General features: G+C 45.8%; 1 protein-coding gene across 3 annotated transcripts in view; it reads left to right on the top strand.

Annotated features, from left to right (window-relative positions):
• The window catches only part of LOC310639676 (E3 SUMO-protein ligase ZBED1-like), a 329,070-nt gene extending 307,446 nt beyond the window's left edge, over positions 1-21,624 (top strand). For all 3 annotated transcript variants that reach the window (XM_083361508.1, XM_083361510.1, XM_083361509.1), the window contains one exon: positions 21,235-21,624. In XM_083361508.1, the coding sequence (XP_083217634.1) occupies positions 21,235-21,423 (189 nt within the window). In that variant the 3' untranslated portion in view covers positions 21,424-21,624. The remainder of the gene's footprint in view (positions 1-21,234) is intronic.
• The last annotated feature ends 371 nt before the right edge of the window (positions 21,625-21,995 follow it).

A 21,995-nucleotide genomic window follows, 5' to 3' on the forward strand; every position in this document is an offset into this window, starting at 1 on the left:
ATGGATGGGCTGAAATGAAACATGGTAAGTATAGGAAGAATTAACTGTCTCCATCTGTCTGAGCATACAAATCTAGAAAAACTAATCAATATGTTACATTATAGGATCATATTTTTAAAGTTGTTTTTATGTGTGTCTGACAACTCAGGCACCTGCAGTTGAATTTTTATTTTATTTGCTTTTTGTCCATCCAGCGGCATTGCTATGCCAGGGCCAACTAGATACTTTTTGAAAATGTTCTTAACTTCATTACTAATATAATGCTGATATAATAACCGGTGAAGTTTAATAATGCCAGATATAAGATCTCCTGATCTATTTCTTTGATTTGAATTTTGCAAAATACCAGAACAATATGATCAATAAATAATAGACAATGAATCCAAGTAGCTAAGATAGAGACTTTCTAAGCATTTAAGTTACACACTTATAATCTGTTTATTATGCGGACTATTTTCAGTCATATGGTTTATAAATTTTCCTATGTTGGAAGCATGGCTGAGCAAAAATCTAGCAAAGATTTTTAAAATTTTAGAAGTTTTATTAGTATTTTCATAAAAGTACTATTGCTATGTGTGCCAACTTGGAAAATAAATAGAGGTTGAATATGTGCTTGTTCAAACCATTCAAGTTCACACAATAAATGTTGCTGGTAAAACATGAAGCTTGCTAATTTATCACATTTTGCCTAGCATACATAAAAAATAAATTTCTCCAAAGTTAGAAGCTATCAAGATTAATGAAAACATTTCTGCAAAAAAAATCTATCTAAATTAATGTTGTCTATCACAATATTTAATCTAAAGCATTTATTAAAGTGACTTATCACTCTTTTCATGAATTGATGTAATTAAAATTGTCCGCCTCACAATTGCCCCAGCATTACTCAGGAATTTTAAAGAGCCAAAAGAAACTCCTGAGCCGAGGTTTCAGCTAGCAAGCAACTTTTATTTTGATCAAAATAGAGTTGGGTGGCCACATCTCTCTTCGTGGCTGGTAGAGAGATGAAGGCAACAACCAGCAAAGATGTCTTCCACCTTTTATACCTTTCCAGAACAAAGAGATCTGGTCTTGGTACTAGGACCCAAAAGGTACAGAAAAATAATTCCTAGATCATGACTCATACACAACCCAGGCTCCACCACAGCTCCTTTTCCCCCCTCCCCTTACCATGCTCTTTTCATGTAAGCAATCCCCTGTACCTAAAGCATGAAACATTTGCTTTTATATAACTAATTTCCCAATATAAAGCACCTACAAAACTGCTTGCACATAAACAAAAATGATTACAAAGTATCACTACTAATATCAATATTACTAACATCAACCTTAAGCATAATAAAATCCCTTCACCTCAAAGGAAGATAAGTTGCAGAGAAATATTTCAATTGTCTTTATTTTCTTCTAATAATTTATTTTTTAAAAGTTATTATTTAATGAAAACTGAACTCGTGTAACATTGAATAATCATAGGCCAACATGAACTTTGTTTCCTTTTTTTTAAAATAGAAGACATAATATAGCAAATTTCACTATGTATTTTGGGGTGGGCTTCCAGACTCAAGCAGAGAATAAGGGAATTATAAAAGAAATTAAAGTAGGCAATAGAAGTTCAGAAAGATAGAAAGGAATAATAAATTTATATACAGTGATAAAGTTGATTTTTTTTCCAAATATGTAATTCACAAAAAGAAAAGGTGAAATTTCATAGGGGAGAAAGCACCAAACATTGGGTCTTCAATGTTTAGCTCTAATCATATGTACTCTATGGCAAAATGGCATACCATTGCAAGATAATAGTTGATATAAATTATATTTGGAACATATTGTTGTTCACCTGAAGCAACCAAATCATTTTCAAGATGCAAAATAATTTTATTAGCATGAATACAGTCTATTCTGGGTTCCCATGACTTTCCTGAGCAGCCCTGGATGAAAGCAGAACCAGAGCAGATATACATTTGGCCTATTACATTGCAAAAGTGAGACAAGCAAAAAGGCAGACACAGTGCAAATTATACCATGATGTTGGAATGTTTTAGATAAGTCCATCACTTTTGAGATCTTATTATTTCCATCTTCCTAGCAGGCTGGCATAATACCTATACTAATTCTTAGATATAGTCAGTGAATAAAAAGTATTCAGTTTACTGGACCACAGACTGCTGCTTCTCCCTGTCATTTATGCCAAATAGCTTGATTTTAAACCTGGGGCTTGAAAGAGACAGTCTTTATTCATTCATTCATATTATCCATGATAGTAGTTATTGTTTCACCATTCATTGGCCCCTTCCATCTCCAAGAACTGGAAAAGCATTGTATTAACATCCCTAGAATTTGGGCTTCCAGGTGAGGATCTGTGGTAGATGGCACAGCAATAGTGAATATCTTGTAGTCTTCTTTTGAGTAGAACAGCTGGGGCTCAAGGGAAAAAATACTCAATGTGCAGTCTTTTAAAGGACACTTAAGTTTGACCAATCCTCACTTTACAAGATGGCGGACGTGCTGGCGGACGTGCTGGGCTGAGCTCTGCAAGCCCCAGAAGTTAGGCATCCCTAGGAGCCCCTCAGGGGTGCCTCTGTGCCCTCTGTGTTGGGGGGTAATGACAGACAATGGACTAGACAGCTAGACGATCAAACAGCGAGGCTGCTGGCTGTGAATTTACCGTTTGGCTGTCTGCTGTCTACTGGTCTACCGTTTGAGGCGTCTTCCGGCTGCTTCGGGCCGTTTTTGACGGCGTCGTCGTCATCGTCTTCAGGTGCTTCCTGGCTGCTTGTGGCATCGGCGGCGGTGTTTTCGGGCCATTTCGGGCCAGCGGCGGTGGCGTCTTCCAGCTGCTTCAGGCCGTTTTCGTCTGCGGCGTCTGCGGCGTCTTCAGGTGCTTCCTAGCTGCTTGTGGCATTGGCGGCGGCGTTTTCGGGCCGTTTCGGGCTGGCGTCGTCATCGTCTTCAGGTGCTTCCTGGCTGCTTGTGGCATCGGCGGCGGTGTTTTCGGGCCGTTTCGGGCCGACGGCGGTGGCGTCTTCCAGCTGCTTCGGGCTGTTTTTGGCGGCGGCTGCGGCGTCTTCAGGTGCTTCCTGGCTGCTTGTGGCATCGGCGGCATTTTCGGGCTGTTTTGGGCCGTCCTGATGGCTGTCTCGGCCCGTTTTCGGCGGCGGCGACGACGGCGCTCTCGGACCGTTTCTGGCAGTGGCGGCGGGGGTGGTGTCGGCGGTGTTCCTGGCCCATCCTGTGCTGTTCTCGGCAGCGTCAGCTGCGTCTTGGGCCATTTTCGGGCCGCTTGCGCCGGCGGCGGCGTGTTCAGGCCTTTTCGGCCCGTTCTCCCCGGCGGCTACGGCGTCTTCAGCGGTGGCGACATTTTGGCGACAGCGGTGGCGGCGGCGCTTGCAGCAGCGTCTCTTTTGGCAGCAGCAGCAGTTTTGGCGGTTTTGGCGGCAGCATGGCCTTCAACTCGCTCCGGTCCCCTGGTTGCTCTGCTTACCCCAGGTGGCCTGGCGTCCTCAGCGACCTCGGTGGCCCCCGAAGGAGTCTGGGTTAGCCAGTTAAGTCCGGTGGAGCCCAGTGGAGCCCAGCTGAGTCTGGTCGTTCCGGGGGAGCCCGAAAGATCTGTGCTCTGCGCGGCACCTATTGTCAGCTGGTTGGTGCCGTTGGAGCACGATGGGGCCCGGAGGAAGCTAGCAGGCCCGGTGGAGCCGCTCTTTGAAGGCTGCGCTCTGGAAGGCCCCAACCTTTGGACAATTAGTGGCCCATGGGGCTGCGGCCAGGAACAATCACCTGGAATAGTGGAGCGACGGAGGAACCATGGTGGTGTCTTGAGTGGCTGGCCATCAGCAGACAGAACTATCATGGTCTATTACATCTGTGCCATGTATGAACATTCGTCTATTCACCTGCATTTCATCCCCAAAGGACTCAGAGGGTTCTAGGTATAGGCCACCGTGAGAGGGTGGCTTGAACTTACATCTGCTGCCCCTAGAGGTGAGAGCTCTATGGGGTATGCCTTACCTAGAGTGTGTGTTCCAGACCACCCCTGGGAACAGGTTCCACGACCGTCGTGAGAGGATGGTGGTTGGCCTGTTCTGGGGGTTCGCCCAGCTGAGTGGCAGTGAAGCTGGGTGGATGGTCTGGACACCCATCTACCCTCTGTTTGGACCCTCCTAATCAATTAATATGGGACTGCCTTCTCCTGGATTTGCTCCTTATGCCTCATTTCTGTTATACATGCACGGACGTGCTCGCCCTCAGGGGTGCCCCCCCTTCCTGGGTGCGACCCGCCTTTCTAGCCACTTATAATCTCGAGGAAGGGCCCAATTGTTGGGACCCTGAGAGATGGCTGGACACGGGTAGGGGCCTCCGATATAAATTTAATAAGAGGCCCCTAGTAAATTTCTTAGCTAAATTTTTTGTGGGGTTAGGGAGGGGGGTGGGAATTTCTTTTGGTTGTTTGGAAATGGGGGGTAGTCCAACAACCGTTGTTCAGGCCAGGTCCGGAATTGATCGCCGGGGGGGAGCGGGGGTCGGTTGCCTCCGGTGCTCCAGAGCGGGTCATGGGATTACCTATTCCCACGACGTTAGGGAATGGCAGCAGGCGCATGAACAGAGGGCCGTATTGACCTTTGGGAAGGCCTCTCTGCTGCTTACAAGCGGTGAGGCACTCCGACCCTCTGTTTCTGCCCCGAGGTCCCGGGTGCGAGGATGTGCAGCCACCTGAGCTCCGGTTGGTGTACTTGAACGCCAGGTCTGTTGTTAATAAGGCTCCTCTCGTCCGGGATCTGGTCGAGGGTGAGCATGCGGACCTGGCTTGCACCACGGAGACTTGGTTAGGCCCAGAGGGCGGTATTCCTCTGGTCGATCTTTGCCCACCAGGTTTCCGGGTGCTGCACCGGCCTCGGGCTCAGGGTAGGGGTGGGGGAGTGGCAGTTGTCATGAGGGAGACCTTGTGTCCACGGGAGACCACCATTCTTCAGATAGTCGGGTGTGAGTCTCTCTTCTTGAGATGTGGCCCTGGCGCGCAGTTGGGCTTGCTGCTGGTGTACCTTTCGCCTAGTCACGCAGCAGCAGCCCTACCTGAGCTTCTCGATATCCTCTCTGGGTTGGTGATTGAGTTCCCCAAACTTATAGTTTTGGGTGACTTCAATCTACCATCCCTGGGAGGATCATCTGAGTTAGCTCGGGAGTTCATGGCTTCCATGACGGCCATGGACCTGACGCAAGTAATTTCTGGACCGACTCATGTGGGAGGCCACACCCTTGACCTGATTTTCTTATCTGGACGGTGGTTAGATGATCTTGGTGGGGGCTCTCCAATTGTTATGCCCCTGTCATGGACTGATCATCATCTCCTGCGGATGGTCTTCTGTTTTGCCACTCCCCACCGTGGGTGGGTGGAACCAACTAGATGGTACCACCCCAGGCGCTTAATGGACCCTGAGAGGTTGCAGGCAGCGCTGGGATCCCCACCTGCCTCCTTCGCTCACAACTCAGCGGATGCCTTAGTGGAAGCCTGGGAAAGAGCAGCCACGGAGGCTCTCGACCAAGTTGTACCCTTGCGGCCCCTGACCCGGTGCAGATCCCAGCGAGCTCCATGGTTTTCCGCGGAGCTCCGGGAGATGAAGCGTCGGAGATGGGTCCTAGAGAGCTGTTGGAGATCCAGCCGATCCGAATCCGACCGATTGCGACTAAGAACCTACATTAAGTCTTATCTCGCTGCGATAAGGGCGGCGAGGTCTAATCACATCGCTACCCTTATCGCGTCCGCAGATAATCGCCCGGCCGCCCTGTTTAGGGTGACCCGCTCCCTCCTTAATCAGGAGGTGAGGGAGGAACCCTTGCAGGGTCGTGCCGAGGAGTTTAACCAACATCTGTCGGACAAAATCGCTCGGATTCGGACCGGTCTGGACTCTGACTGGGCAGATCAGGACACGGGTGGTCTTGTCGATATTATCTGGGAGGAGTTTGATTCTGTGACTCCGGAGGAAGTGGACAGGATTATGGGGCAGCTGAGCTCCACCACATGTTTATTGGACCTGTGCCCTTCCTGGCTGGTTTATGCGGCCCGGGAGGGGACACGAGGCTGCTTCCAGGCGGTTATATCTGCTTCTTTGAGTGAGGGTAGTTTTCCCGCCGTCTTGAAAGAGGCAGTGGTGAGACCTCTCCTCAAGAAGCCTGCCTTGGACCCAGCTGTGTTGAATAACTTTCGTCCGGTCTCCAACCTTCGCTTTCTTGCGAAGGTTGTTGAGAGTGTGGTGGCGCATCAGCTCCCTCTAGTCCTGGATGAAGCGGATTATCTAGACCCCTACCGATCGGGTTTCAGGCCCGGGAACAGCACGGAGATGGCATTGGTCGCTCTGGTGAATGATCTCTGGAGGGCCCGGGACAGGGGACATTCCTCTGTCCTAGTCGTATTAGACCTCTCAGCGGCGTTCAATACCATCGACCATGGTATCCTGCTGCAGTGTCTCAGGGGATTGGGAGTGGGAGGCACGGTTTTGCAGTGGTTCTCCTCCTATCTCCTGGGACGCTCGCAGTCGGTGTTGGCAGGGGGGCAGAGGTCGACCTCGAGGTCTCTCATTTGTGGAGTTCCTCAGGGGTCGGTCCTCTCGCCTCTCCTGTTCAACATCTACATGAAACCGCTGGGTGAGATCATTCGTGGTTTTGGAGTTGGGTATCATCAGTACGCCGATGATACCCAGCTTTTCATTTCGACCCCAAACCACCCCAGTGATGCCCTGGACGTGATGTCCCGTTGCCTGGAGGCGGTTCGGGTCTGGATGGGGAGGAACAGACTTCAACTCAACCCCAACAAGACTGAGTGGCTGTGCATACCGGCATCCCGGGATATTCAGAACATTCCATCTCTTTCCATGGGGGGTGAACTATTACCCCCTGTAGATAGGGCTCGCAACTTGGGAGTCCTTCTAGATTCACAGCTCACTTTGGAAGACCATATAGTAGCTGTGACTAGGGGGGCCTTCGCCCAGGTTCGCCTGGTGCGCCAGTTGTGGCCCTATCTAGACCGGGATGCTTTATGTACGGTCACTCACGCGCTCGTGACCTCTCATCTGGACTACTGCAACGCTCTCTACATGGGGCTGCCCTTGAGGACCACTCGGAGGCTCCAACTGGTACAGAATGCAGCTGTGAGAGTTGTGTTGGGAGTCTCCCGATACTCCCATGTTACACCTCTGCTCCGTGAGCTGCATTGGTTACCAGTTGTCTTCCGGGTGAGATTCAATGTACTGGTAATGGTGTTTAAGGCCCTACATGGCATGGGTCCGGAGTACCTTAGGGTACTGCTGCCGGCATCAACTGCTGCCGGCATCAACCTACTGCCGGCATCAACTTCCCTCTGCCCTGTGCGTTCCCACAGAGAGGGCCTCCTCAGGGTGCCACCGATCAGAGAATGTCGATTGGTGGCCCCCAGGGGGAGGTCCTTCTCTGTGGGCGCCCCGGAGCTATGGAATCGGCTGCCGGTTGAGCTCCGGATGGCGCCCGACCTTCGCTCCTTCCGTCGCAATCTGAAGACACTCTTATTTGAACAAGCCGGCCTGGCCTGATGGGGGATGGGTTGGGCTTTATGGTCATTTTAAATATTTGTATTTACTGTTTTTAGTCGGGCATATGTTTAATTTTCTTTTAACTTTTGTATTTTTGTATTTTTTATATATTTGCCCTGTTCACCGCCCTGAGTCCTTCGGGAGAAGGGCAGTATATAAATAAAATAAAATAAAATAAAATAAAATAAAATAAAATAAAATAAAATAAAATAAAATAAAATAATAAAATAAAATAAAATAAAATAAAATAAAATAAAATAAAATAAAATAAAATAACTTCAGGTTATACTCAATTTACAGTTGAAAAGAGGTCTTTGAAAATAGCAGAGTGAACTTTCCTTCTGGATTACAAAAAAAGTAAAGCAAAGAGGAAAATAATACTTTTAAAAGACTTTAAAATGGTAGCAAAGAGCTTAATCAAGATTTTATTAAGATAGTTGCAAATAGACAAAAGGGATGGTATAAGTCTGAAAGATAAATATTTTGACAAAAGTGTTTTTGGGGCTACTTGGAATTGAATAAACAGACTAAATTTTGATAGTTTGACAATAAATGGGAAAAAATAATTCTTAGAAGTTACAAAGTAAGGTGATAAGCATAATATGACATGGATTATGTCATCTGAAATGCAGAAAAACATATTGACCTAAAGCCTTAAGAGTCCATTTCTGGAAAAGGAGAGAGAAAGAGAGGGTACAGAAAGAGAAGGAGAGGAAAAAAAGAGAGAGAGAGCCCTGCTTTTTAACCTTTATGTTTGCAATTAATGAGAGAATTACCCGAGAAATATCACAACAAATGTTTGAAGAAGTGGGAAAGCACGCATGTAAATCTGTCAAATCTGTCAAAAGTTAGGCTATTGCATTTGAGAGAAGAATAGAAGAAATTTCATAAGGATGAAACAGGATGAAATAAAAAGTTAGAAAAAACTGAATCTTTAGAACATCTTACTGGAGAAACAAATTAATGATTAAGTTGAAATTTTTGAAAATAAAACAAAGAATAAATGGAGAAAAGGAAAATGATTTAGACAAATTGGTGTTATTGGAATTGGGGGAAAAAGAATTCTTCCTGATATTTGGAACAGTTCCAAAGGAACCTAGAGACAATACTAGAGAAAATATTGCTCAATCTCTAACTTTTTTTTAATGGGATCAAGATGTCATGAAGGCAGAAATAGATTTTTTTTAATTTATTTTATTTTAATTCCATTTATATCCCGCCCTCCTCCAAAGACTCAGGGCGGCTTACAAGCTTAGCAGTAGCCTTCATTCTATGTACCGTATATACTTGAGTATAAGCCGAATTTTTCAGCCCACTTTTTGGGCTGAAAAATCCACTTCGGCTTATACTCCAGTGAACAAAAAAAATTTACCGAGGACTTGCGCGCGGCCGAGGCTTCGGTGCTTCCCTCCAGAGGAAGAAGGCCCTGGATGCGGCCGGCTCCGCAGGGAAGGGGGAGCGGTGGCGGGGGCAACGGAAAAGCCGCAAAAACGGTAGGAGAGATGCTGACTGGCGGCGGCCTCGGAGGAGGCGGAGGGGGAGGAGGGAGGGAAGGGTGACCGGGTGGGGGAGGGGGGGTGAGCCAGAAGGAAAAGGGAAACTCATCCCGCAGAGCGGTTGCGAAAAGAGGGAGGAGATAAGCCAGCCCGGTACCTGGATCCGCTTCCTGTGTCTCCTCCGCTCTGCCATGATGTCCCCGTTTTGGTCTCCTGGTGACGTGGGGCTGAGCCGGAAAAGGGGGAGGGGGAGACCGAGGGAGGGAGGAAAGAAGAGAGAGAGAGAGACGAGCCAGCGTCAGCCAGCGGGCTCACGCGGGGCAGCAAGCCATTAGGAGCCCTTGGGGAGGCAGGGCGGGAGCGCAGTCTGGCCGCTGGGCTTCCTTTCCCTCTTGTCTGCATCGCTGCAAGGAATTGCGTTGTTTGGGGACGGCGACGCTCGCCCATTCACACGCTGTCCAAACGCTGGTCATTTGCTGCGGGGCTCCCGCTTGGAAGGGAAGGGAAGGGAAGATTTGTGAGGGGAAGATGCCCTATTGGGGTGGACATAAGGATCCTCCTCCTGAAAAATGTTACCCCAAGTATTCAAGCCAGTCTGTCCCAATAACCTGGGAAGCCTTTCCAAATCCCAGGCTGGTTGTAGTCAGGGTGACCTTCGCGCATCTGGAAGGCACCGAGAGAGCGTTTTTTGTTGAATTGGAGCCATGGGCTAGTCGTGGTTAAGGCACTTGTAGGCGAAGCAAATCACAAAAGCCCCCAAATCCTTCTAAATGCAGCCCACGGGCGAGCTTCCCAAGTTGTTTTAATTTAGTTTGCACGTGGCAATAGAAATAAGCTTTTTTCCTCCTCAGCGGATCGGTGCGGTGAAGAGGCTGGGCTTCCTTCGGGGGGCCTTTCATTCCTGTACAAGGGGGAAGGGGAACTCTCTGCTTTTGTGTGTGCGTGTGTGTGTGTGTGTGTGTGGCCCATCTGCAAAGCTGCCGAGGAAGGAGAAGCGGGATACTGGTTGGGTGGGGGAGCGGCAAAAGCGGGGGGGAGAGAGAAACAGCTCCGCCTTTGGTTCCCCCTCCTAAAGCACAGGGGCACTAGAGAAAGTTTGGAGTTGGGTAAGGAAACGCAAAATTCAGGAAGAAAAGCGGGGCGGCGGGCGAACAGGAGACCTGTACAAGGGGGAAGGGGAACTCTCTGCTTTCTGTGTGTGTGTGTGTGTGTGTGTGTGTGTGTGTGTGTGTGTCCCATCTGCAAAGCTGCCGAGGAAGGAGAAGCGGGATACTGGTTGGGTGGAGGAGGCAGTGGCGGCGGCGGAGGCGGCCGCAGCACCGGCAGCCTTCCGCTTTTGCCGCTTTTGTGTGTGTGTGTGTGTGTGTGTGTGTGTGTGGCCCATCTGCAAAGCTGCCGAGGAAGGAGAAGTGGAGGAGGCAGTGGCGGCAGCGGAGGCGGCTGCAGCACCGGCAGCCTTCCGCTTTTGCTGCTTTTGTGTGTGCGTTTGTGTTTATGTGTGGCCCATCTGCAAAGCTGCCGAGGAAGGAGAAGCGGGATACTGGTTGGGTGGAGGAGGCAGTGGCAGCGGCGGAGGCGGCCGCAGCACCGGCAGCCTTCTGCTTTTGCCGCTTTTGTGTGTCCGTGTGTGTGTGTGTGTGTGTGTGTGTGGCCCATCTGCAAAGCTGCCGAGGAAGGAGAAGCGGGATACTGGTTGGGTGGAGGAGGCAGTGGCGGCGGCGGAGGCGGCTGCAGCACCAGCAGCCTTCCGCTTTTGCCGCTTTTGTGTGTGTGTGTGTGGCCCATCTGCAAAGCTGCCGAGGAAGGAGAAGTGGAGGAGGCAGTGGCGGCGGCGGAGGCGGCCGCAGCACCGGCAGCCTTCCGCTTTTGCCGCTTTTGTGTGTGTGCGTGTGTGTGTGTGTGTGTGTGTGTGTGTGTGTCCCCCATCTGCAAAGCTGCCGAGGAAGGAGACACACAAAGACACACAAAAGCGGCAAAAGCGGAAGGCTGCCGGTGCTGCGGCCGCCTCCGCCGCCGCCACTGCCTCCTCCACTTCTCCTTCCTCGGCAGCTTTGCAGATGAGCCACACACACACACGCACACACAAAAGCGGCAAAAGCGGAAGGCTGCCGGTGCTGCGGCCGCCTCCGCCGCGCCACTGCCTCCTCCACCCAACCAGTATCCTGCTTCTCCTTCCTCGGCAGCTTTGCAGATGGGACACACACACACACACACACACACACACACATATGCACGCACGCACAAAAGCAGAGAGTTCCCCTTCCCCCTTGTACAGGTCTCCCATTCGCCCGCCGCCCCGCTTTTCTTCCTGAATTTTGCGCTTCCTTACCCAACTCCAAACTTTCTCTAGCGCCCCTGTGCTTTAGGAGGGGGAACCAAAGGCGGAGCCATTTCTCTCTTCCCCCCCCCCGCTTTTGCCGCTCCCTCACCCAACCAGTATCCCGCTTCTCCTTCCTCGGCAGCTTTGCAGATGGGCCACACACACACACACACACGCACACACAAAAGCGGCAAAAGTGGGGGGGAAGAAAGAAACGCCTTGTTCTCTCGTCTCAGCGGAGACTTGTTTTGGGGGATCCAGCCTCTGTCACCCCCTTCTCTCAGCTGGGCAGCTGAGAGAAAGGGGCAGCAGAAGCTGCATCCCCCGAAAGAAGTCTTCGCCGAGAAAATGGGCACTGAGATTTTCTCGGCGAAGACTCACCTTCTCCCGTTCATCACATTCTTCGGTAAAGAGATTCACTCGATCCATGGTTTCAAGGTTGGGGTAGAGAAATCCCGGTTTGTTTCAAGAAACCGGGGTGGTTTATGAGCCTATAGATTTTAGACTTTGCATCTTGTTTTGCTTCCTCGGTTCCCACGAAGCCCGAAACTCTTTTTTCCCCCCTCTGGTTTCTGCCCAACTGTCAACTCGTGGTAAAACAAACAAACAAACAGAAAGCCCTTGCCTCTGGTTCCTGAGGAAAGAAAAAGTTGAGGCGAGAAGTGGAGAACATTCCCTTCTTCGTTGAAAGCTGAAAGCAAACGTGCTGCAAAATTCGTTCATCCTCATCCTCTTCCTCATCCTCTCTCTCTCTCTCTCTCTCTCTCTCTCTCTCTCTCTAACGAATTGAACAGGCACCCAAGCTATCAGGTGACGGCGTTCACGCTTGGGTGTTTGCGCGGATCAGAAACGGAAGGAGAAATTCATTTCTGCTTGCAATTCACTATCTCGGGCATCCCTGAGAGAAGAGAGCTTTTAAAGAAGCAGCCACTTCCCATCTTTTTCATTCTTAGTTCAACTGCAGGGACCGCCGCCTTTCGTTCGGATCCCCAGGCTCTTTTGCTGGCCGGGCTTCCTTTTTTAGGGTTCCTGGGATTGCGCGGTAAATGCGCCTTTCCGAAGGGGAGTAAGTTTGGCTTACGCGCTTCTTTTCACCAGGTGGGATCGCCTGTCGTTTCAAGGGTTCTAACACAGCCTTTCTTTGCCGTTACCTTTATTTGTAACCCAGTTCTTTGTGTGTAACTGCTCTCCTCCTGTCTGGCTTTACTCAGCAGGGAAACGGAGGCAAATGCAAAAGCTGCTTTGGTTAAACACTGGAAGGTTTAGTGATTAACCCACCCCACCCCACCCGGTCTTCTTGCTGTTTCTCCCCATCCTCACTCCTACCCACAGGGGCTCTCTGCCTCTTCTACTACTTCTTTTTCTTTCTTTTTTTTTTGCTGAGGTGTGCGTCTCTCTCTCTCTCTCTCTCTCTCTCTCTCTCTCTCTCTCTCTCTCTCTCTCTCTCTCTCTCTCTCTGTGTGTGTGTGTGTGTGTGTGTGTGGTGTGTTATCTTGAACCAGATGGGATGGCAAAGTCAAATGCAAATGGGGATCTTGCAGATCTTGCCCTGCCTTTCCCCCCACGGTTACCTTCTGTTCTTGATGAGCTCACGAGTGCTCAAGGACAAAATAGGGCAGGGCAGAGCCGGCAGTTAAAAATAGGATGCAGATAAAAGGAAAGGTAAGGAGGGGTTCAGGTTGAGAGGAGAGGCTGCGTAGCCTTAGTGTAACTCCTGTTTGGGCTGACTGGGTTGCCTCCGATGGGCTCTGACAGTGGAACAGAATGGAATAGAAAATATGGAATGGAATGGAACAGAACGTAGAATAGAACAGAACAGAACAGAACAGAACAGAACAGAACAGAACAGAATAGAATAGAATAGAATAGAATAGAATAGAATAGAAATATAGAAAGTGAATGGAATAGAATAGAATAGAATAGAAATATAGAAAGTGAATAGAATAGAATAGAATAGAATAGAATAGAATAGAATAGAATAGAATAGAATAGAATAGAATAGAATAGAATAGAAATATAGAAAGTGAATAGAATAGAATAGAATAGAATAGAATAGAATAGAATAGAATAGAATAGAATAGAATAGAAATATAGAAAGTGAATAGAATAGAATAGAATAGAATAGAATAGAATAGAATAGAAATATAGAAAGTGAATGGAATAGAATAGAATAGAATAGAAATATAGAAAGTGAATAGAATAGAATAGAATAGAATAGAATAGAATAGAATAGAATAGAATAGAATAGAATAGAATAGAATAGAATAGAGCTGGAAGGGACCTTGGAGGTCTTCTAGTCCAGCCCCTTGCTCAAGCAGGAGGACCTATACCAGTGGTGGTGAACCTATGGCACGCCTGCCAGAGGTGGCACTCAGAGCCCTCTCTGTTGGCACGTGCGCCACCACCGCTGCCAGCAGCAGGTCCTTGTCGGTTGGTGGACTGGAAGAAAAGGGAGGGGGAAGCATTTTACATGCGTGCATGCACGCACGGGGCCACGAGCAGGCACATGCTGCAAAGGGGGCGGGGCTAGTGCCTGCGTGATACTCACTAGCCCAGCCCCGTTCTCACGTGGTGCGGTGCCTTGTATCTGCACCCTGCGGCGCGGCGGTTGGCGTTTTTGTGCCTTGCGGTACGGTGGCCCATTTTTTGCTCCCCCTTTTTTTTCGTGCCAGAGGCGGCACTCAGAGGCGCCTCCCTGTCCCCTCCCCCGAGGGCACCAGAATGCCGATGCGGCCTTGGCACTTTGTGATAAACAAGTGGGTTTTGGCTTGCGGTTTGGGCACTCGGTCTCTAAAAGTTTCGCCACCACTGACCGATACCATCTCAGACAGGTGAATGTCCAGTCTCTTCTTAAAAACCTCCAGTGATGGAGCACTCTTGATTTCTGGTGGCAAGCTGTTCCACTGGGCAGCTGAGAGAAAGGGGCGGCAGAAGCTGCATCCCCTGAAAGAAGTCTTCGCCGAGAAAATGGGCGCTGAGACGCCTCATTCTCTCGCTCAGCGGAGACTTCTTTCGCGAGATCCAGCCTCTGCCGTGCTGCACCGAGAGAACAGCAAGCCACCCCATTCTCTCGGCAGAGCACTCCACCACCCCATTCTCTTGGCGGTTTGCCACCCCGTTCTCTCATCTCAGCAGAGACGTCTTTCGGGGGATCCAGCCTCCAGCTGCTGCATTTCCCAGCCTCGGCTTATACTCGAGTCAATAAGTTTTTCCAGTTTTTGAGGGTAAAATTGGGGGTCTCGGCTTATACTCGAGTCGGCTTATACTCAAGTATATACGGTATATGCCTGCTTATTAGGGCTTTCACACACACCCCAGCAGCATTATTACAAAGTCAGCTTAATTGCCCCCAACAATCTGGGTCCTCATTTTACCTACCTCGGAAGGATGGAAGGCTGAGTCAACCTTGAGCCTGGTGGGATGCGAACCTGCACTAATTGCAGGCAGCTGGTGTTACTTAAGGAGGCATTAGCCCACTGCTCCACCAAGATAAAGTCTATAGAATCAATAGACAATTTGCAAAACTAAGAAATGTACCAAGGGATATTCTTATACATTGTGTCAGAAAGAAGAACATGTAACAAGTTTTGTCACAGCATTTCACTACTACACTGAAATAACACAGATATGATTGTACTTAAAATATTCTGATTAGAATTCTGCAAAAAATGAAAAGAGCACTTCTATTTGATTGACAAGCTTAAACAGAAAAAAAATACCATTTTAATGGGATAAATTGGAAGGAATGATTTCCTCATTTAAACGAGATGTTCATACTGAATTCAATCCAAAAAACAACCTAATTTCTAGAACATTTTAAAGAGGAACTGGAAGAAATGCAAATGGAAGTGATAAAGGGCCCTAACACTCTAGACCCTAAACAAGAAACTGTTGAAGAGGCCATCACACCTGGCTAAATTTTTGACATAAAATGGATTTTAAATGCCTAACATGGAATATAAATGGAGCAAAAACTCCTCAAAAAAGAAGATTATTTCATTATTTTAAAAAATGAGTCAAGAGGTAGTCTAACTTCAAGAAAAACATTTTTAAAAAAAAAGGATATGCAGTATTTAATCTGCAAATATTTGTGTAAAGAATTTATTTCAGTGAGCATTAAAAATGGAATTATAAGCCTCAATTACAACCAGAACTGATATTGGCTGATGATTATGGTAGATATGTGGTGGTGGAAACTAATTTGCATGGGGCCAAGACTTTGATAATAGGAATGTTTGCTCTAAATGAGTTGCCAGTTCTTAGGGCTATACCTTCCATCATCCTGAACTATTTATCATATTGGCAAAAATTCATGGGTTGAATCCAGTTTTGTTTTCCCTATTTTCTCACTTTGAAAATTGTTTGCCTTGTTCCTCTAAAAATTTCTACAGCAGCCTTGGCTTACTGAACAAGAAGTAATCCCACTGTCAACCAGCTTTGTTCAGAACATACAACTTGCAATTATTCAAGACAATATTTTTAACTAAACAATTTGAAGACAGAACAAACCATTGCAATATATTACTCTCTAGTCTGAATTCTTGTCTTGGGTTCTCATGATTTCTGCTACCAAGCTGTGTTTGTCCTTATTTGTTTGCTATGTGAATTCACTCCTGAGAAGCATCATGTAGCCTGAGGCAAACAACTTTATTAGGAATTGCTATACAATATACAATATTCAGTGTTCTCATATCCATTGTGGAAAGGAAATTTGTCGTAGTGCTCTGGGTCTCTGTTTTAATCAACTCTAAGAGATAGATCAGATCAAGAAGCCAACTCCACAGAAATACAATAATTATTCTCTATTGAGATGGGCAATATTGAATAGAACCTTGCAATTTTTTTGTATTTTATCTTCCCTCCCTCTCATATCCCATTGAATCAGAGAGGAATCAACCTAAGCATCTTGCTAATGCTGTGTTCTTTCCCAGGGTTTGCTTCTTGTTGTTTCCTTGTTGCATGCATAACAACTTCTGCTTATTTCCTTCAAAGCCATCTCCAGAGCACTCCACAGTTTTATTAACATCCTACTTAGGATGTGGATTTGATTTGGTGAAAACAACAGGATAAAATATATTCAGAGAAAGAATATTGGTGGGGTAAAAAAGAATTGTCTGTTCTTTTTTTTTTTTATTGAAAAGTTTTAAAAAATACAATTTTCCTTTAAGAAACCCCCCTTCCCCCTCCCTCCTCCCCTCCCTACCTCCCCCCTATCTCCACCCCTCCCCCTCTCCCTCCTCCCTCCCCTGCCTCCCCCCCTCTACTTCCCCTCCTCCCCCCCTCCCCCCCCTCCGACTTCCCAGAGCAAAATACAAGGTATATATCTAAAAAACAATCATAAACAATCATATACTAACAATTATAAACTCTAAAATCCATCACTCTCTAGCTTATATAGAGTAAACCAATCCTTAACAATACTAAATATATATAAAGAACTAAAATAAAAGAAAACTAGCATCATTCCCATCTATGTTCTTCCACATTTCCCTATTACCTAAACATATTCTCATTTACACATCACAAACACCTATCCCTATTAACCTCTCTAGCCAAAATAGACTATAATAGATAGTTCTTACACAAATTAACCCGCATTAACCCACAAAACTTTCTTCCTCTTCCTCTGTAATAAATTGTCCATTAATTCCAAATTAAAGATTCTGTTACCATACATATCATCCCAAAACTTTTAAAAACGCAACTACCACTTGTCTATAAGTATATTGTGGAAGTTCCATAGATTTCTGCTGGTCTTATTTTTTTGTCTTTTTTGAGCGTTTTAAGGCAGCACGCGTCACCCTCTGTTCTCTAATATCATCCAAAAGAGTTGCAGCTTGAACTCCTCCTGTACCCTTCTCGCCTATCTGTCCATCTTCATCCTCTTGATGTTCTCCTTCTCCAGATCCCTCTGCAGCTTCCAGAAGTGTTGATGGGGTTACATTTAAAACATTGTTGTAAAAGTCATGCGCTTGCTTCACATTACCCAAACAGTACCTTTTGCCATCATACATGAAGCTCAACCCAGCTGGGATCTCCCATCTGAACCTTATATCTCTTTGCTTGAGCTCGTGCACAAGAAAAATAAAATCCTTCCTTCTCTTTAAAATCTTTGGAGGAATTTCTTTTAGAACCAAAACTTCTTGACCAGCAATCACAACTTTGGTATCATAGGCAGCTTGTATAACTTCATCTCTAATTTCCCTTTTTACAAAATAAACCACCACATCTCTAGGCAACTTTCTCTGTTTAGCAATCCACGAATTCACACGAAACACTTTGTCCATGCCTTGTTTTATTTCAGATGCTGGATGATTCAATACCCCCTCAAAAGCCTCAGAAACCAGCTGCTTTAAATCTTCCTTAATATTCTCTTTTAGGCCTCTAATTCTCACAGCAAACTGCATCTGGTAAAATTGGGCCAGACTCTGTTCACTATCCATTTTGTCTTTTAAATCTTCAATTTCCAAAACTTTTGCTTCTAATATAGCATTCTTTTGAGTCAAGTCTTGCACTTGGTCATCCAGCACCTCCACACATTTAGCAACTTTATGCACTGAGGACAAAATGTCTGCCTTCATCTCTCTAAGTTTCTGTTCCATCCTTTCTTCCATTCTCTGCTCCAATTTCTCCAATTTCTCCTCCATCTGTGCAAATTTAGCACCCATTGACTCCAGAATTAACTGGGTATGTTTTTCAAGATCCTTCAATGTCAATACATCGGGAGAATGCAACGCCTGCAGTAATGATTGTTGTTGCACCGGAGAATTTCCAGCACTCCGAAAAGTTCTAGGGGGAGGTTTAGCCGCCATCTTTTACTTACAATTGTGACGCACTTTCACTTTAAGTTTTAAGCAAAGTCCATCAAGCTTGAGAGTAAAATAAAATAATCTTCTTCATCTCTTCATCTTTCCCTCTTGTACTGCTCTGCCTGCTCTTTTCCTTTCATAGTCTCTCCTTCAAGCAGGGATGGTCGCAGACGCCTGGCTCTGCTCCATAAAGTCCGGAGCAGAGACGCTAGTCAGCTGGGAGCAGCCCAGGCTACGGGGGAGTTCAATCCTTCAGCCGCCCAAGCTCCAAGCTCAGGCGGCCCCGGAGAACTCAACCCCCACCTGGGGGCTCACCCCCTCCTCTTCTCCCGAGGAGGGGGCTTCAAATTCGCCCGAACAGCTGATCGGCGCTGTTTCGGGCGAAAAATCACACAGCTGAGCTGCGGGCAGCCCGGGAAGGCTGTCTCCGGCGCCGCGGAGCCACCGGAAGCCAAAAGAATTGTCTGTTCTTGAGACATCTATTGCTCTGTGAGAATAGGTAGGGGACATGGAATTCTTCCAGGTCCATTGTTCAGGTTGACCTATAAAATGTGTCAAAATTTTGCACTTGCTGAGTTTAGAAAACATATCACTTCAGATAACATCAGTAGCCAAATGTCTGCTTAAAATCCCATATATGGAGATCAAGATAGTAGAATGGAAGAAGCAGATTTTTGTGTAAAATTTTCCCAAAAGTCTTGGAGAAAGTATCTGAATACTTTTGGATTGTTAAAGGTGCTGAAATATATTGCTAAATTCATTATTACAAGTGCTTTTTGGAGACTATATTTTATTTTTCCACTTCTGTCTTTTAATTCACAATCTGATTTTTTTTGTTTTCATAATAAAAAAGTCAAGTTAGTTTGTTTTTGCTTACTGTTTCAGATGGTTATAAGTTTCAGTAAAATCTGTAGAATAAATTTCCATTACATTCTCAGTGTCAGCAAAATAAAACTCCTGCTTTGGTTTAATTATGTATGGTAGCCCATTGGCATCAGTTAGAAATGTAACAGTACAGGGAGTGCAGAATTATTAGGCAAATGAGTATTTTGACCACATCATCCTCTTTATGCATGTTGTCTTACTCCAAGCTGTATAGGCTCGAAAGCCTACTACCAATTAAGCATATTAGGTGATGTGCATCTCTGTAATGAGAAGGGGTGTGGTCTAATGACATCAACACCCTGTATCAGATGTGCATAATTATTAGGCAACTTCCTTTCCTTTGGCAAAATGGGTCAAAAGAAGGACTTGACAGGCTCAGAAAAGTCAAAAATAGTGAGATATCTTGTAGAGGGATGCAGCACTCTTAAAATTGGAAAGCTTCTGAAGCGTGATCATCGAACAATCAAGCGTTTCATTCAAAATAGTCAACAGGGTCGCAAGAAGCGTGTGGAGAAACCAAGGCGCAAAATAACTGCCCATGAACTGAGAAAAGTCAAGCGTGCAGCTGCCAAGATGCCACTTGCCACCAGTTTGGCCATATTTCAGAGCTGCAACATCACTGGAGTGCCCAAAAGCACAAGGTGTGCAATACTCAGAGACATGGCCAAGGTAAGAAAGGCTGAAAGACGACCACCACTGAACAAGACACACAAGCTGAAACGTCAAGACTGGGCCAAGAAATATCTCAAGACTGATTTTTCTAAGGTTTTATGGACTGATGAAATGAGAGTGAGTCTTGATGGGCCAGATGGATGGGCCCGTGGCTGGATTGGTAAAGGGCAGAGAGCTCCAGTCCGACTCAGACGCCAGCAAGGTGGAGGTGGAGTACTGGTTTGGGCTGGTATCATCAAAGATGAGCTTGTGGGGCCTTTTCGGGTTGAGGATGGAGTCAAGCTCAACTCCCAGTCCTACTGCCAGTTTCTGGAAGACACCTTCTTCAAGCAGTGGTACAGGAAGAAGTCTGCATCCTTCAAGAAAAACATGATTTTCATGCAGGACAATGCTCCATCACACGCGTCCAAGTACTCCACAGCGTGGCTGGCAAGAAAGGGTACAGGGAGTGCAGAATTATTAGGCAAGTTGTATTTTTGAGGATTAATTTTATTATTGAACAACAACCATGTTCTCAATGAACCCAAAAAACTCATTAATATCAAAGCTGAATATTTTTGGAAGTAGTTTTTAGTTTGTTTTTAGTTATAGCTATTTTAGGGGGATATCTGTGTGTGCAGGTGACTATTACTGTGCATAATTATTAGGCAACTTAACAAAAAACAAATATACAGGTATACCCATTTCAATTATTTATTTTTACCAGTGAAACCAATATAACATCTCAACATTCACAAATATACATTTCTGACATTCAAAAACATAACAAAAACAAATCAGTGACCAATATAGCCACCTTTCTTTGCAAGGACACTCAAAAGCCTGCCATCCATGGATTCTGTCAGTGTTTTGATCTGTTCACCATCAACATTGCGTGCAGCAGCAACCACAGCCTCCCAGACACTGTTCAGAGAGGTGTACTGTTTTCCCTCCTTGTAAATCTCACATTTGATGATGGACCACAGGTTCTCAATGGGGTTCAGATCAGGTGAACAAGGAGGCCATGTCATTAGATTTCCTTCTTTTATACTGTAATGTTACTGCTTAGAGATTGAAAAATCTTGGACCAAATCCATTGTAGTAAAGAGGTCTGTCTTTTCAGTATGTCTTCAGATATGCAAGCAGGCTAATAAATAGAAAAGCATCCCAAATAAGGGAATTTATTAATGACATCAGAATTGTTCATACTTGTTTTTGAATGGCCCCTGTAATCTTGTAACTTTTTCAATCATGCCACTTTAATCATGCATTTGAGATCCTTATTGTCTCTTAAGGTTTCTTCTTTTCTTTTTTAATTCACTTCTTCAGAAATAAGTGGCATTGTCAGTATCATTCTTCTGGCTTATTTTCTCTCTCAACTGCTAGGTATTGGCATAGAAATAAGAATAATTCTTAATTACATATGCAGAAAATTTTAAAGTTCCTGTTTTCATGTTAATTTTTCACATTCTTTATGTTTTCAATCTTGAATTGTGTTTAATTTCTTCAATCTACAGACACCAGAAGAAGGTGCATCTACATCAACCTATGCAGCAGTTTCACCAGAACTGGAAGGGGTTGGTGGATGCTACCTTTACAATGAGCAAAGGACAAAATCTGCTGATGTCTCTTATGATGATGAGTTGCAGAAAAGACTCTGGACAGAAAGCTGCAGACTTGTTGGGATTCCTGATGTAGTACCCTAAAGGTCATGGGGAGAAATGATGGTTTTTTTATGGGAATTCAGTCTGTCTCCCTGAGTGAGCCAAGCTGTGCAGCATCACTCATACTTCAGGAATTCACTGTTCAGTCACCTGAGCAAGTATGGACATTGTCTGAGCTACCAATCTGCCAGCAGTGGTGGCAGTTGAGATGGTGGGCAAAAAATTCCCAACTAGAATTGTATGTATGGTAGTTTTAAATTTAACCAACCATTTTGTAATTATGATGTTTCTGTCTGTGACTAAAAACAACTTATTTAACCTTATGTAGAAAGAGTTTTCTTTCATAAAAATCAAAGAGGTTAAAATGATGTGGTCTCCATTTTTCAAAATCCAAGGATTTGATAATTTGATTTTCAAAAACTTCAAAAAAACTGGAATGTTTAATTTTGGCATTTTTGCTTCTTCCAAAGAAATATAAAACTGATCTGATGATAATTTTTTCATATACTTTAAAACCAGCATGCCTAAGACCACAAACCTAACTTTTTTCATATTTCAAATGCTAGGCTGACTGTGATCTACTTCAAATATTTACCAACCCCTTGAACAAAGAA

Source organism: Vipera ursinii, assembly GCF_947247035.1.
Source record: "Vipera ursinii genome assembly, chromosome: 4".
Lineage (NCBI taxonomy): Eukaryota > Metazoa > Chordata > Lepidosauria > Squamata > Viperidae > Vipera > Vipera ursinii.